General features: G+C 41.8%; 1 protein-coding gene across 2 annotated transcripts in view; it reads left to right on the top strand.

The window, feature by feature from the left end:
- PDE4B (phosphodiesterase 4B) overlaps positions 1–14,616 on the top strand; it is a 510,574-nt gene that overhangs the window by 361,501 nt on the left and 134,457 nt on the right. For both annotated transcript variants that reach the window (XM_065911442.1, XM_065911451.1), the window contains 3 exons: positions 477–671; positions 11,302–11,338; positions 11,471–11,541. In XM_065911442.1, the coding sequence (XP_065767514.1) occupies positions 477–671; positions 11,302–11,338; positions 11,471–11,541 (303 nt within the window). The remainder of the gene's footprint in view (positions 1–476; positions 672–11,301; positions 11,339–11,470; positions 11,542–14,616) is intronic.

The following is a 14,616-nucleotide window of genomic DNA, read 5'->3' as shown; positions in this document are numbered from 1 at the left end:
CAGAAATATGCACATTGTCTCTTTAATGAGACTGCGATATTTATTTATGGCAGAAAGAAGTCTCCCAGCTAAGAAGACTCTTTCAAGTGATAGTTGAGTGTCTGGCACTTAGAGCTGTGTTAGATGCTGTATCTGGAATCGCTTATTATCACCAGTTCATTTTATGAATTTGTTTAAGTTACTCATGCAGCCGAAAGGCCGTGGGACTTTGCGCTGGGGATCAAATCCTGGCTCCACTCTTTGCTAATGACTAAATGTCTGTGGACTGTTCCCTTTATATAAAATAGAGGATTAGATGACTTTTTTTATAAAAGAGAATGAGGATGACTGCAACTCAGAGCTGTTTGGAGATGCAAGACTTTCCGTGACGTGTGAAATGCTGTGTAAAATGCCCAGCGCGTGGTTCTCCATGCGTGTATGTCAGCTGCCCTTCTTCCTGGTTCTCATGTGACTACGTTTTTTTCTTTCTCTTTAAGCTTTGATGTGGAAAATGGCCCTTCCCCAGGTCGGAGCCCACTGGACCCCCAAGCCAGCTCCTCTTCTGGGCTGGTTCTTCATGCCACCTTTCCCGGGCACAGCCAGCGCAGAGAGTCCTTTCTGTACAGATCAGACAGCGACTATGACTTGTCACCCAAGGCGATGTCGAGAAACTCTTCACTTCCAAGTGAGCAGTAAGTACAAGCTGTCTGGCTCCCTGTCTCACACTTACCTCAACTTTAACACATCAGAGGAGCAGCACTGTTCCCCTTTAACACAAGGGAAGAGGGAGAAAAAAAGTGAACAGGGGCAGAGATGACAACGATAACCACCTTAAGGGCATATAAGCTCTCTTGAGTGAGAAATGTATAGCTAGGGTCCACAAGCGTGTTTAAAAACCTTAAGCACAGTGTTTGCTTTGTTTATGTTATTGATACTTTTTTAAGCTTTTGATTTTGTATTGGAGTATAGCCAATCAACAGTATTGTGATAGTTTCAGGTGGACCGCAAAGGGACTCAAGTCATATATATACATGTATCCATTCTCCCCCGAACCTCCCTCCCATCCAGGCTGCCACATAACATTGAGCAGAGTTTCCTGTGCTAAACAGTAGGACCTTGTTAGTTATTCATTTTAAATATAGCACCTTGGACCCAAACTCCCCAAATATCTCTTTCCCCTATTCTCCCCTCCCCGCTGAAGTTCATTCTCTAATACTTAAAAAAAAGTTTTTATTCAGCTTCATTTCCTGAACTGCTGAATCGTTTATGGCATGAGAACCTTAATACTTTTATGCAAACCACAATCTAACTTTGCAAGGCATGCACAGTTTACATCAGGCTATAGCAGAGAAGGAAAAGAGTGGTTGGTGACATGCAACTTCTCTGAGTGGCCTTTGCTGGGTAACATTTAGTAAACTGTCATCTAGTCACATGTCTGTGTCCCTTCTCTGGAACCTTGACACAGTGCCCACTTATTGCCTGGCTCCTGGGTGAGACAGGACACATTTCCACCACACTATTAAGCATGCCTGATGTTTCTGTTTTGCTGCTATTAACTGGAGATCTCTAATTTTTATTTAAAGAACAGTGACAGGGTTGTGTTACTTGTTTATTAAGTTTCTGAAACCAAATAAAGTTTGATGATGGAATGCGAGCCTTAGAAGGTTTCTGGGCACATGTGCAATTGTTCTTAATATCATATGGTATAAAAATATCAGTAACTCCCTAAAGTCTCCAGACTGGAAAATTCCACTGGGCTCTCCTCAGTTGTTGGGAAGGAAGTTAAGAAGGGTCACCCTTTTGTGAAAGGGGCACAGGGCATTTTAAACCTACCAGTAAGAAAATATGCCCCAGGGCACTTCTACCAGCTAATTTAAATAGAAGCATGTGCTCAGTCGCTCAGTCGTGTCCAACTCTTTGCCAGCATGTAGACTATAGCCCGCCAGGCTCCTCTATCCATGAAATTCTCCGAGCAAGAATATGGAGTGGGTTGCCGTTTCCTCCTCCAGGGAATTTTCCCAACCCAGGAATAGAACCCAAGTCTCCTGCATCTTCTGCATTGGCAGGTGGATTCTTTACCATTGAGCCATCTGGGAAGCCCTTAGTAGAAGCGCTCCTGCCCTAAAACATCTCAATCATGGGTGGACCAAAACTCATTTGGCTAATATTTACTGAAGCTCGGGGCTTCCCTGTGGCTCAGTTGCTAAAGAATCTGCCTGCAATGAGGGAGACCTGGGTTCGATCCCTGGGAAGACCCCCTGGAGAAGGGAAAGCTACCCCCTCCAGTGCTCTGGACCGGAGAATTGCATGGACTGTACATCCATGGGGTCACAGAGTCAGACACAACTGAGCGATTTTTACTTTCACTTTCTCTGCTGAAGCTCACCTATGTTCCAGGCAGTGTGCCAGGCTCTGGGAGTAAAAGATGAACAGAATAGTCGAAAAATCACAGAGAAGTTAAGAAATAAATGCTATTCTCAAAAAAGTTGCATGTTCTCAGGAAGGTTACAGTTAGATAAGAAAGAGGAACTCTGGTGCTATGTGGAAGGAAGCATTCAGTGAGTGCATACCATGGAACCCTGTTTATTTACATATGTGATCTCACTTAATGTTTGCAGCAGTCCTGTCAGGCGGGCGGCATTATTATCTCTTTTCTATAGTGGATGAAACAGATTCTGAGACATTGAGAAACCTACCCCTCCCATATGACTATGCCATGCTATTATCCCTTGATGTAGATAAGACAGACTCTGCCTATGCTTTTCAAGCTGCAGAGTAGATCTCTACTAAGAGGTAGAAAGCGTGAACGCAGGGTAGAGGTGACCTCTTTGCTGCAGATCACGTAGCACTAAGGAAATTTCTGACCAAGGCTCAGATGGGGACTTTGACAGTGAACATACCTGGAATTCTCTCTTCCATCAAAACAAACACCTTTCACCTTTCACCTTTCACCTTTCACCCTTCTCCTCCCTGGGCAGAAGGCCAAGCTGGAGGTAGTCAGAGCTTCATGCACAGCGTTTCATGGGAGAAAGGCTAACTTTGGACAGCAGCTAGTGGCTCCCCCAGGCTCAAGACAAACAGCTTGATGTGTCTCCGGGCCACTCAGAGGCTTCCCCGCAGATTCGAACCAAATTTCAAATTAAACTCCACCAATTCCTTACTTACAATCAAAAGGTTACAGAAATTTTGAGCTTGAAGAGATCTTAAAGATCACAGTTCAACTCAGTCTATAGCTACAGAAACAGACATCTAGTTCTGAATGACTCTGTATCCAGGGTCCCTAATATTAATGGTTAGCCTCTTTTCAACCAGCAAAAATTTCCCCTAGCTTTAGAACCTATATAGTGTTGCCAACTTTAGATTTAGACAGGTAAGAATTATATAAGCAAGATAACTAGTATCATTCTCACTTAAAAAAAAGAAAAAACTTTAAAACATAGGGCACACTTTCAAAATAAAGAATACTCCTTCCCAAGAAAACACATTTGGCAACATGACATCATCCTGTCAAAGATACTGATAACAAGATATATTAACATTTTTGAATGAATAAAAATAGCACACAATGTTGTTTTGCAAATATTTAAACATGACAGTAAAACTTTAATATATTTGTCGGTTTAGGAATTTATATTTCTCAACAAAGCAAGAAGTAGGACTTGAATATCCAGATTCTTCTGGAATTTCATTTTATCAGGACTACATTGGAAAATCTAGTTTTACACAGGTGTGTGCTAAGTCACGTTAGTCACGTACAGCTGTTTGTGACCCCGTGGACCATAGCCCACCAGGCTCCTCTGTCCATGGAATTCTCCAGGCAAGAATACTGGAGTGGATTGCCATTTCCTCCTCCAGGGGATCTTCCCAATCCAGGGATCAAACCCGGGTCTCCTGTATTGTAGGCAGATTTACATGGATATCTTGAGCTAAACTGAAATCATGCTCTCAAAGCTATTTGACCCAACTATTACTCTTCAGAATGACTTGACATAAATAGAGGAACCACAGTCCCTGAACCTCTTGCTGCTTCTCCTGCCTTCTATTCACAAAGTCAAGAGAAAGAAGGACAATAATAGAGCTGGAATCTTCACGTGACGGCTGTGGGGTGAGGGCTGCAGCCTGTTCCCCACTCAGGAGTCCTCATATCAAGCACAGAACAGTCATGAATTTACATAAGAGGTAGAACATCCTGCATAATTCCTTGGCATTAAATCTTAACAGTAGAGACAATGCTGTCTTTTTACACCTTTTCATCTGAACTCTTTCAGGAAGAAAAATATAGGCAGGGAGAATGAATAAACAGATTCTAAGTAAAAATGTGAATGGAAAATTAAAAGTGGCTTTAACATAGAGCAACAAAAGAGAGATTGAAATAAGGGTTTCTAGTAGAGAAAACTAGATGACCACTGGATCCCAAAAGGAAATTCCCCATGCTTTCCTAGATGTGGCAATAATTTATTGGTCTCTGTTCAGTTCCTGTGTTGTAGTCATCTTAATGGAGTGCGTCTATATACCAAGGCACAGATTTCCCTAAGGGAACATAAGGTATTAGGAATTGGGGAGGCCGGTTATATTGTCCAAAACTTTGGAGGAACCAACCTGGGCAGGACCAACTTTTGATTATCCACCAGTAAAACCACAGGGAAGGAAGATCCCTATTTCCTTTATTTAGTCATCCTATTTGCAGTCTTATACAGACAAGTTTTTAAAGACACTGTTGATGTGAGAAGTGATCTCTAGAGAGTGCAGTCGCGGGAAATGAGATCTGAAAACCAAGAGGAAAAGTAGAAATAACAGCCCACTTAAATTTAAGACCTGTTTATTGATGGGCTAGCAAAAAAGTACAATGTGGTATCTAAGACTTGAGTTACAGCCATTATACATACTAGCACCATAACTTTAAGACACTGAATGTTTTTCATAGTGTCTAAATTATCTATAAATAAAAAAACACATTTATTAAGCATTTCCTATATACTATTTAAAGTATTTACGTATTTTAACTCATTTATTCTCCCTAATGCATGAATACCATAATTCAGTATTATAGTACTATCATTGTTTTGGTACTATAATTGTCTTGGTGGTACTATAATTGTCTTGGTGGTACTATAATTGTCTTGGTACTATAATTGTCTTGTCTTAAAAAGAAGAACACTGGAGCACAGAGAGGTTAAGTAATTTGCCCAGTAAACAGGGAAACACAACTCAAATTCAGGGAATCTAGATGAACTAAACCATATGGATATTCGGTACATAAAGACTAAATAATGATGAAAAATTAAAATAATGATAGAAATCTCTGCCCTGCCTACCTTTCCAGCTATTACAAGAGTTATATCCATCCTTCCTTTGAACAAAAATTTGCTTCCATTTAGACACCTTGCAAGCAAATGAGACATCTTCTGTGTCTTCAAGGGAGCTAAAATATTAGTAAGTCAACGTGCTGTACTGTCACTCAGTCATGTCCTACTTTTTGCGGTTCCATAGACTGTAGCCCACCAGGCTCCTCTGTCCATGGGATTCTCCAGGCAAGAATACTGGAGTGGGTTGCCATGGCGTCCTCCAGGGGATCTTCCCCACCCAGGGATCAAACCTGGGTCTGCCGCATTGCTGGCAGATTCTGTACTGACTGAGCCAAGCCAATAGGTAGTTGTAATACCTTCAGAAAAGAGCAGTGGTAGAAAGGGATGCCCAGGACTTTGAGAGATCTGGCCTGGCAAAGTGAGAGGCCTCCTTTGAGGAGTCACAGCTGGGCTAGAGGAATCAGCAGAAGGGTGCGCAGGAAGAAAGGCCATGTGCTCACTGACTCTAGTTCTCAAGAATGCTTTGGGGAAGCACAGCTCAGTGTGGCTCAGGCAAAGAATGTGAAAGGATGAGGAAGTGGTGAGAGACACGCTGGAGAAGTAAGCAGGCCCCTCACCAGGAAGGGCCTGTGTGCGGACTTAGCATTTATGCTGCAGGCAAGCAGCCTGGAGCTACCAAAGGCTTTTAAGCAGGAAAATACATAGACAAAAGTTTTAAAAGATAACTCTGATTACAATCTAAAGAACAGTTTGGAGGGTGTACAAATCCTAAAGCTATTTCCAAGAGCCAAATGGAAGGGGCTTTGGTAATTTACATAATAAAGGATGGGATTCTGTGTTAGAACCGACTCTTTGTGACCCCATGGACTGTAGCCTACCACACTCCTCCATCCATGGGATTTTCCAGGCAAGAGTACTGGAGTGGGTTGCCATTTCCTTCTCCAGAGGATCTTCCCAACCCAGGGATTGAACCTGGGTCTCTGTCATTGTAGGCAGACACTTTTACCATCTGAGCCACCAGGGAAGTCTTAGAACAGATCTAGTGGGCAATTAATAAATATTTGCAAGTTAGGATGGTGGTGGTTGACTGTGGGATGAGGGAGAGGGAGGTTTCAGACTTGACCAATGAGATCAATACTTGCACCATTCCCTAAGGTCAAGAACATTACCTTACCACGAAATAAGACACATGAAAATGCTTTGTAAACTGTAAAGTACAATATAAATATTAGTACTCTTGATTTTAATGGGGGCAGAAATGACTATCTTAAAGAAGTTCTCACCAGCTGGAAAAATAGACCTGCAATTCTTTAATTATAATAATGATGATACCTACTACTAATGAGACTAACTATAACTGAATAACAAAAGTGCTTTTATGTGCCAAGCACTGTTGTAAGACTGGTACATACATAATAACTTATTTAAATCTCACAACATGTTGTGAGAGGCATAGAGTGGTTGCCTAAAGTCTCATAGTTTGTAATAGTGCAGCTGAGAAGCAAACCAAAGGCCATCTGGCTGCAAAAGCTGTACTCTTAACTACAGTAGTATTTTATACAGTATAGTCTGTTTCTCTGAGATGGCCTAAAATCAATGTTACAAAAAAAGTACAAGTAAAATTCTGCATGTAGATAGGAAACAGAGAAAGGTGAAACTGATAAAATCCAGAGTGTAGCAGTAGGAAGAAGAATTTTTGCTTTCTAGAAAAGTATTTCATTGTTGAGCGCAGACCCACACTCAATTAAGACCCACAGAGTTGTTTAGTTGCTAAACTGTGTCTGAGACCCCATGGACTATAGCCTGCCAGGCTCCTCTGTCCATGGGATCTTCCAGGCAAGAATACTGGAGTGGGTTGGCATTTCCTTCCAGGAAATGGGCACCTTTCTGGCCCAGAAATCGAACCCGAGCCTCCTGCATTGGCAGGCAAATTCTTTATCACTGAGCCAGAGGCGAAGCCCATTAAGACCCTCAGAATTTGTCTCCAATTAGCCTACAGAATTGTAATGTTCTGGTATTGTCGCTAGATGGTGCTCGTGCCATGGTTCTGAATATCTGGCCTTGTTCCTGCGGGATATTGCCCTCTCTAGTGGTTTCGGCAACTAACAACTACATCATTTTTATAACCAATCAAGTATTTTGTTACATTCATGCCCTTTTCTTATCCATATATCAAATTATGATTTTAAACATTTGGACTAGTTTTATAAATTCTCTGGCTGTACTCAAATAGAAGTGTTTTCTTTGTTTTCTTATCTACAGATTATCTGATTGTTTCTATAGCAGTTACTGTCTGACACACAGCATTAGTTTTTACAGTTCAAATTCTTCAAGGGACCCAGTGCTCAGGATCTGAAAATTCATCCCTTGCCTCTGAATGTTCTACTGTCATAAATTTCAGAAGTTTCATAATAATAAAGTGATTTGATGCGGGGTCCTCTCTGAATTTTTTTAGTTCAATTCAGTCCAGTTCAGCCACTCAGTCATGTCCGACTCTGCAACCCCATGGACTGCAGCACACAAGGCCTCTCTGTTCATCACCAGCTCCTGGAGTTGACTCAAACTCATGTCATTGAGTTGATGATGCCATCCAACCGTCTCATCCTCTGTCATCCCCTTCTCCTCCTGCCCTCAATCTTTCCCAGCATGAGGGTCTTTTCAAATGAGTCAGTTCTTTGCATCAAGTGGCCAAAGTATTGGAGTTTCAGCTTCAACATCAGTCCTTTCAATGAACACCCAGGACTGATCTTCTTTAAGATGGACTGGTTGGATCTCCTTGCAGTCCAAGGGACTCTCGAGAGTCTTCTCCAATGCCACAGTTCAAAAGCATCAATTCTTAGGTGCTCAGTTTTCTTTATGGTCTAATTCTCAACCATACATGACTACTGGAAAAACCATAGCTTTGACTAGACTTACCTCTGTTAGCAAAGTAATGTCTCTGGTTTTTAATATGCTGTCTACGTTGGTCATAACTTTTCTTCCAAGGAGCAAGCATCTTTTAATCTCATGGCTGCAGTCACCATCTGCAGTGATTTTGGAGTTCAAAAAAATGAAGTCTGCCACTGTTTCCATTCTTTCCACATCTATTTGCCATGAAGTGATGGGACCACATGCCATGATCTTAATTTTCTGAAAGTTGAACCTGGGCTCCCTGCTGTGGGTCCACGCCTGAGCTCCACACCAGCTGAGCCCATGCTGGCCCAAGCCCCCGCGTACTGGCCAGGCTTTGCACTCGCTCACTGTCTTTGAATTTTTTTAACTTCCCTTTAATCATTAGTTTGTACAGTTCTAGTAGCTCCCTATTCATGCAACAATATATTTGCTTTCGGCACTATTTATGTGTGAGATTTGCTCTTATTATTTAACTTTTGTTGGGAATTTAGATTCCAGAAATCCAGGAGCCATAGTTGATCTACTTAAGTCTAACACTATCACTGTATTCCCAACTCACCCGGATGTCTTCTGAACAATATGAACTTCACAGCAGAAATCTGAACAAATAGTAGGCTATTTCACCCATCTGAAGTTCAAGTTCATCTCCCAAAAAAAGCTTGGGAAGGGGCAGTTCTTGTAACATCTCACCACCCTGCATTTATTACAACTGCATGTCTCTTCACTCTTACCCTGTCTCTCGTTTTCACTCCTCTCGAAGAACCCTGAGGTTCTTCGTTTGGATCTCTCTATATACTCCCATCCATGAAGCCACTCTCTGCCATTGCTTCAGTGGTCCCCACTATTGTAAGTAAGTCCTAAATCTCTAGCTCTAATTCCCATATTTTAGTCCTCCCACGTGCTCTTTCCACCGGGATATCAATGAGTATCTTAAAACTCAATGTGTGAGAAAGTGACACATCTCCACCAACTCCTCCTCACTTTTTGATTTCTACTCATGACTTCACTACTTTCCCAGATACCTGTTCTAAAAATGAAAATAGTATTTCTATATGAACCCTGTCCAGCTAATGCCAAGTCCTTAGCAACAAGTTCAGGGTCTCTTCCAGTTGTCTTTGCTTGTTTCTTCCTCTGCCTCACCAAAGTCTTCTCATCTGAGTGACAGCAGTGTCCTTCCAACCACTCTTCTTGGCTCTGTCCTCGCTCCTGTCTATCTCTCATGCCCATAGCATTTTGCTTTCTAAAGCACTTTTTCTCTTCGCCTGTCTCACCACGAACCTCGTTTCTTCTGCAGAGTTAAGCACCAATTCCACAACCGTTGTTCACGATGTCCATAATATGAGAGTGGGGGACCTTCAAGCATTGTCCTCTGCACATGTCTGCCATGTACTCAGCTCTGTCCTAACAACCACCGAGCATCTCCAGGTCCAGTACTTTCCCATTTCAGTGCCTCAATCTTGTATTGCTCTCATTAGAGCATCTACCATCCCTACCTTTTAAAGCCTGTACTTCCAAATTCATCTCGAATACCACCTGTTCAATCAAGCCTTTCTTGCCTTGTCTGATCTGTAATTATCACGTCTCCTTTGTGCCCCCATTAAGTATCAATTGTTTGTATTCTCATTCTGTATTTATATGAGTTATACTATCTACTTCAGTGTTTTGGATTATTTTTTTGTCTCCTGTTTTAATTTGAGGCGATCACAAACTCTGTATAATTCAGTCAATCATGCAGGGCCATCATAAAACAGGAAAACATAATGGTTAAAAGCACAGATTTTTGGAATCCAATAGTCTTCGTTCTTCCACTTATTAACTATGTGCTGGTTAAGCAATGGCTTACCTACTCTGAGCTTTGATATTATCTTTAAAATAGGCCTAAGATTAGCTGCTGCAAGTCTTCTTACAAGAGTTACAGGAGGTTTCACGCCGGACCTGACAGATGGGGATCACTCAAAGCTCGCTTAGTCCTGTCAATGTTCTTTTTATAGTCACTGTACAAAGCAGATGCTCAGAAAGTTCCCAAGATGACATTGAAGGGGGGCTTCTAGCTAAAGACCACAGTAGAAAGGAAAATATTGTACTAAATGAAACCCTAAAATAAAAACCCACACTAGAGAAGAGGTCCCCAAGGATACAGGTGTTATCCAAGCCTGGATCCCAAGGCCTCACCTGATGCCTGGTGCTGGGCAGGTGCTTAATAACCATTGGTTGCCCTCCCATAGCTAGCGAATAAATGGCATATTTGTGCAGTGGTCGTGAATACAGAGCAGATGATGAGACAGTGAAGGAAACTCATTGTCCACCACGTTCTGTGCAATTCATGATTCACCCTGTGATAGCAAATTGGCCCAATTGTGTGTCTGCAGCTCAGGCCAGCATGTCCTCTAATGGTTTTAATGGAGATCTTGCTGCACGTGGATTTAAGATTTATCAAAGCCTGGGCCAGAGAGAGAAGTCTCTTCTGAAAACACACTTCTGAGTATTCCCAAGTACAGAATTTACATGGCTCAGCTCAATCAAATCTTTGGGACATAGAGATATGATAATAGTAGGTTCAGTCCCTACACTCCCTTAAAAGCTTTTCCTTGGTTACTTTAAGAAAAAAGTTATATTAAAAACAAAAGTAATGGGATTCCCAGACAGAAATCTGTGTTTAAATGGCATTAAGGCTGTGGTTCAAATCAACAAAAGCCAGGAAATCCAAAGTTAACCTTTATCCAGACTGTTAGGCCATTTTTTCCAGCCCTGTGTGTGCCTGTAAGCAGCCCTCCCTTTGAATTTCCTGGCTCTGGCGACCAAAATCCACAAATCGCTTTGAATTACAGTTCTCCGGGTCTGCTATTTAATGAGAATATACCCTGAAGACATAAACTTACTTGCAAGTGTTTTTATGTGTCGCCACTGTAAATCTAGGAGCTATGAACCTGGTGGGTTTTTCTTTTTTCTTTCAAGTTCCTGAAATTCCCATCTCTGCCTACATCAGTCCTGCCTTATATCCAGGTAGAATGACTTGTCTAACATTTGTGTTGCTCACACCAATGAAGTTTAATGACATTTTATGTGTCATAGTTATAATGCAAATACATTTTAAAGTATTTTTTTTTTCCTCTCTTTTCACCAGACATGGCGATGACTTGATTGTAACACCTTTTGCCCAGGTATGTATCATGCTGGCCTGGCTCATTCTCACTCTGTCCCTGGGTATAGTTTCTAAGAGTGGCCTGTGAACCTACCTATCCCTCTCCTTTTGTTCCTAACCACTCCTAACTGTGGAAATATTTTCCTTTTAGGTCCTCGCCAGCTTGCGAAGTGTGAGAAACAACTTCACTCTGCTGACAAACCTTCATGGAACATCCAATAAGTAAGCACACACGTTTGTGAAGTTATGAATCCCTTCTAAAAGGTGAAACGCTGAATATCACTAACACACACACAAACACACAACTTAACACTAATGAATGGAAATTTGTCCTCCTAGCTAGGTTAGGATACATGATAAAATTTGAAAGTAGGATGGATCACCATAATATTTTAGAACTGGTATCACTTCATGGCAAATAGATGGGGAAACAGTGGAAACAGTGGCTGACTATTTTTCTGGGCTCCAAAATCACTGCAGATGGTGATTGCAGCCATGAAATTAAAAGATGCTTACACCTTAGAGGGAAAGTTATGACCAACCTAGATAGCATATTGAAAAGCAGAGACATTACTTTGTCAACAAAGGTCCGTCTAGTCAAGGCTATGGTTTTTCCAGTGGTCATGGATGGATGTGAGAGTTGTACTATAAAGAAAGTTGAGCACCAGAGAATTGATGCTTTTGAACTGTGGTGTTGGAGAAGACTCTTGGGAGTCCCTTGGACTGCAAGGAGATCCAACCAGTTCATCCTAAAGATCAGTCCTGGGTGTTCATTGGAAGGACTGATGCTGAAGCTAAAACTCCAATACTTTGGCCATCTGATGCAAAGAACTGACTCATTTGAAAAGACCCTGATGCTGGGAAAGATTGAGGGCAGGAGGAGAAGGGGATGACAGAGGATGAGATGGCTGAATGGCATCACCGACTCAATGGACACAGGTTTGGGTGAATTCCAGGAGTTGGTGATGGACAGGGAGGCCTGGCGTGCTGCAGTTCATGGGGTTGTGAAGAGTCAGGCACGACTGAGCGACTGAATTGATCTGAAGACATTAGAAATTAGTCCAGATCTTATTAATCTTTGTATCTTTAACACTTAGTGGACAAGGGTTTAACAAATGAAAGAATGAGACTTTTTTTCCTTTTTCCCTTTGTATTTACTGCTCGAAAATATGAATACTCATCAGTAAAGACCATAAATTCTATTAAAATTCTTTTGGACTAAGCTATTAATGAGTTCAGACATGCAAACTTAAGATTAAAAGTAACAAAAGCTCAGGTCCAAGTTGCTTATGTTTTGGTAATATATAAACAGATGCATGCAATTTGATGAGTAAGAGTAGCATTATCCTCTCTTCTGTCCTTAACAAGCTACATAAACTTGGCCATTTCAACTAACATGGCTGAACTGTGGTCTCCTTATCTGTTAAATGCAAGGTTTGAACTGATCATACTGCAGTAGCCTTCTCCTCCAAAGTCATTTCAATCTGTGGGTTTAAGTGCTCTGTAGTGCACTACCCAGCCATTTAACAATCATCGCAGAAATCAGAAGGTCATAGAACCAAACTTCCCTGGTGTTTCAGTGGATAGAGTCTGCCTAGCAATGCAGGGGACACAAGTTCGATCCCTGATCCAGGAAGATTTTACGTGCTATGGAACAACTGAAGTCCGTTCGTAACAACTACTGAGCCCATGTGCCGCAACTACTGAAGCCTGTGGGCCTAGAACCTGTGCTCTGCCGCAAAAGAAGCTGCCATAATGAGACGCCTGCATACCTCAGGGAAGAATAGCAATGAAGTGTAGCCCCTGCTCAGGGCAACTAGAGAAATTCATGTGCAGCAAAGAAGACCTAGCACAACCAAAAATAAGTAGTGTTTTTTTTTTTTTTTTTTTTTTAAAGGAGATCATAGAACTCGTGATCCTAGAATGGTAGGGCCAGAGGAGAACTTTGACACCATTGATTCAGCAGCTTTGTTTTACAGAAGGAGAAATCAGGCCCTCAGAAATCCAGCAAGTTGCTAACAACCACACCATAGGCTAAAGACACACCAGTTTTGTCCTAAAACCCTAAATCTCCTGATTTTTCTAAGCTAGTGTTCACCCTATAGGAAATCCTGTCTCTCCAGTCTTTCTGAAATTATTCTTTAACCGTCTATTTCTTTTATCTAAATTTTTATTGAATGGAGTTATTAAAAGTAAGAGTAGATCCTACTTTGAAAGCTAACTTTTCCTTTCACTGTTCTATCATTTTTCACAGGGGCTTCCTGTTAGATGGTCCTGCATATTCCTATGGAGTTTTCCCCATCATCAGTTTCTCCTCCTCTAAGTCATTCTCTGAAGTGCCATCATAAGAATCTTTTTCACTACTGTGTGACTGTGTCACTTTCCAGCTTCAATGGTTCACTGTCTAATCATTAAGATGAATGCAGGTGCTTGGCCCCAAGGTGTCTTGTGATCTAACTCAAGCTAGTTGGATTGATAGTTGATTGAGTTTATATTGGATGCAGTATACAGGAAAGCTAGAAGCTTTCCCAACCTCATTTGCAGTGGTGAACTGAATGAAAGGCGCTCGATCATCTCTGACTCTTTGTGACCCCATGGACTATACAGTCCATGGAATTCTCCAGGCCAGAGTACTGGAGTGGGTAGCCTTTCCCTTCTCCAGGGGATCTTACCAACCCAGGGATAGAACCCAGGTCTCCAGATTCTTTACTAGCTGAGCCACAAGGAAAGCCCTCATTTGCAGAGGTGCTCTGTGTTTATTATTAAATAATTATCTCAACAAGAATTTATTTAGATACTATTCATCCACGCATTTTTGTTTGTACTTAACAAATATGTATTGAGTACCACCTTGTACCAGGCACTAGTGATATAGTAGTGACCAGAACATACAAGTTGTCTGCCCTTTTCAGGATTTTCATTCCAATGGGACGTGCCCAGAGGTACAGAGGTGTACGATCAGACCAGGAGTCTGGCCACATGATATCACATCCTAACAACTGCGTCATATTTGTTCCCTGCGTGTTCTGTTCTATATCCTAATCATGGACTTACTGTTCTCGCTTCCTAAAGTGTCTCTCACCACCTTCCATTGATTGTTCCACTGAATCTTGCTTGTCCTTTATAACACACCTCTGTGTCACCCTCACCAGGATGCTTCCCCGACCCTGTCAAGCCTGGCTGAGCACCCTTCAGTGGCCCCAGAACACTCTGCAAATCATGTATGGATCTTTGCCACCACTACTGCTAGACCGTGTGTCTTGTAAGGACCCTTGAAAATTACATTTACTTTTCCTT

Source organism: Muntiacus reevesi, chromosome 1 (genome assembly GCF_963930625.1).
Source record: "Muntiacus reevesi chromosome 1, mMunRee1.1, whole genome shotgun sequence".
Taxonomy (NCBI): domain Eukaryota; kingdom Metazoa; phylum Chordata; class Mammalia; order Artiodactyla; family Cervidae; genus Muntiacus; species Muntiacus reevesi.
This window is presented reverse-complemented; position numbering and strand designations above follow the sequence as displayed.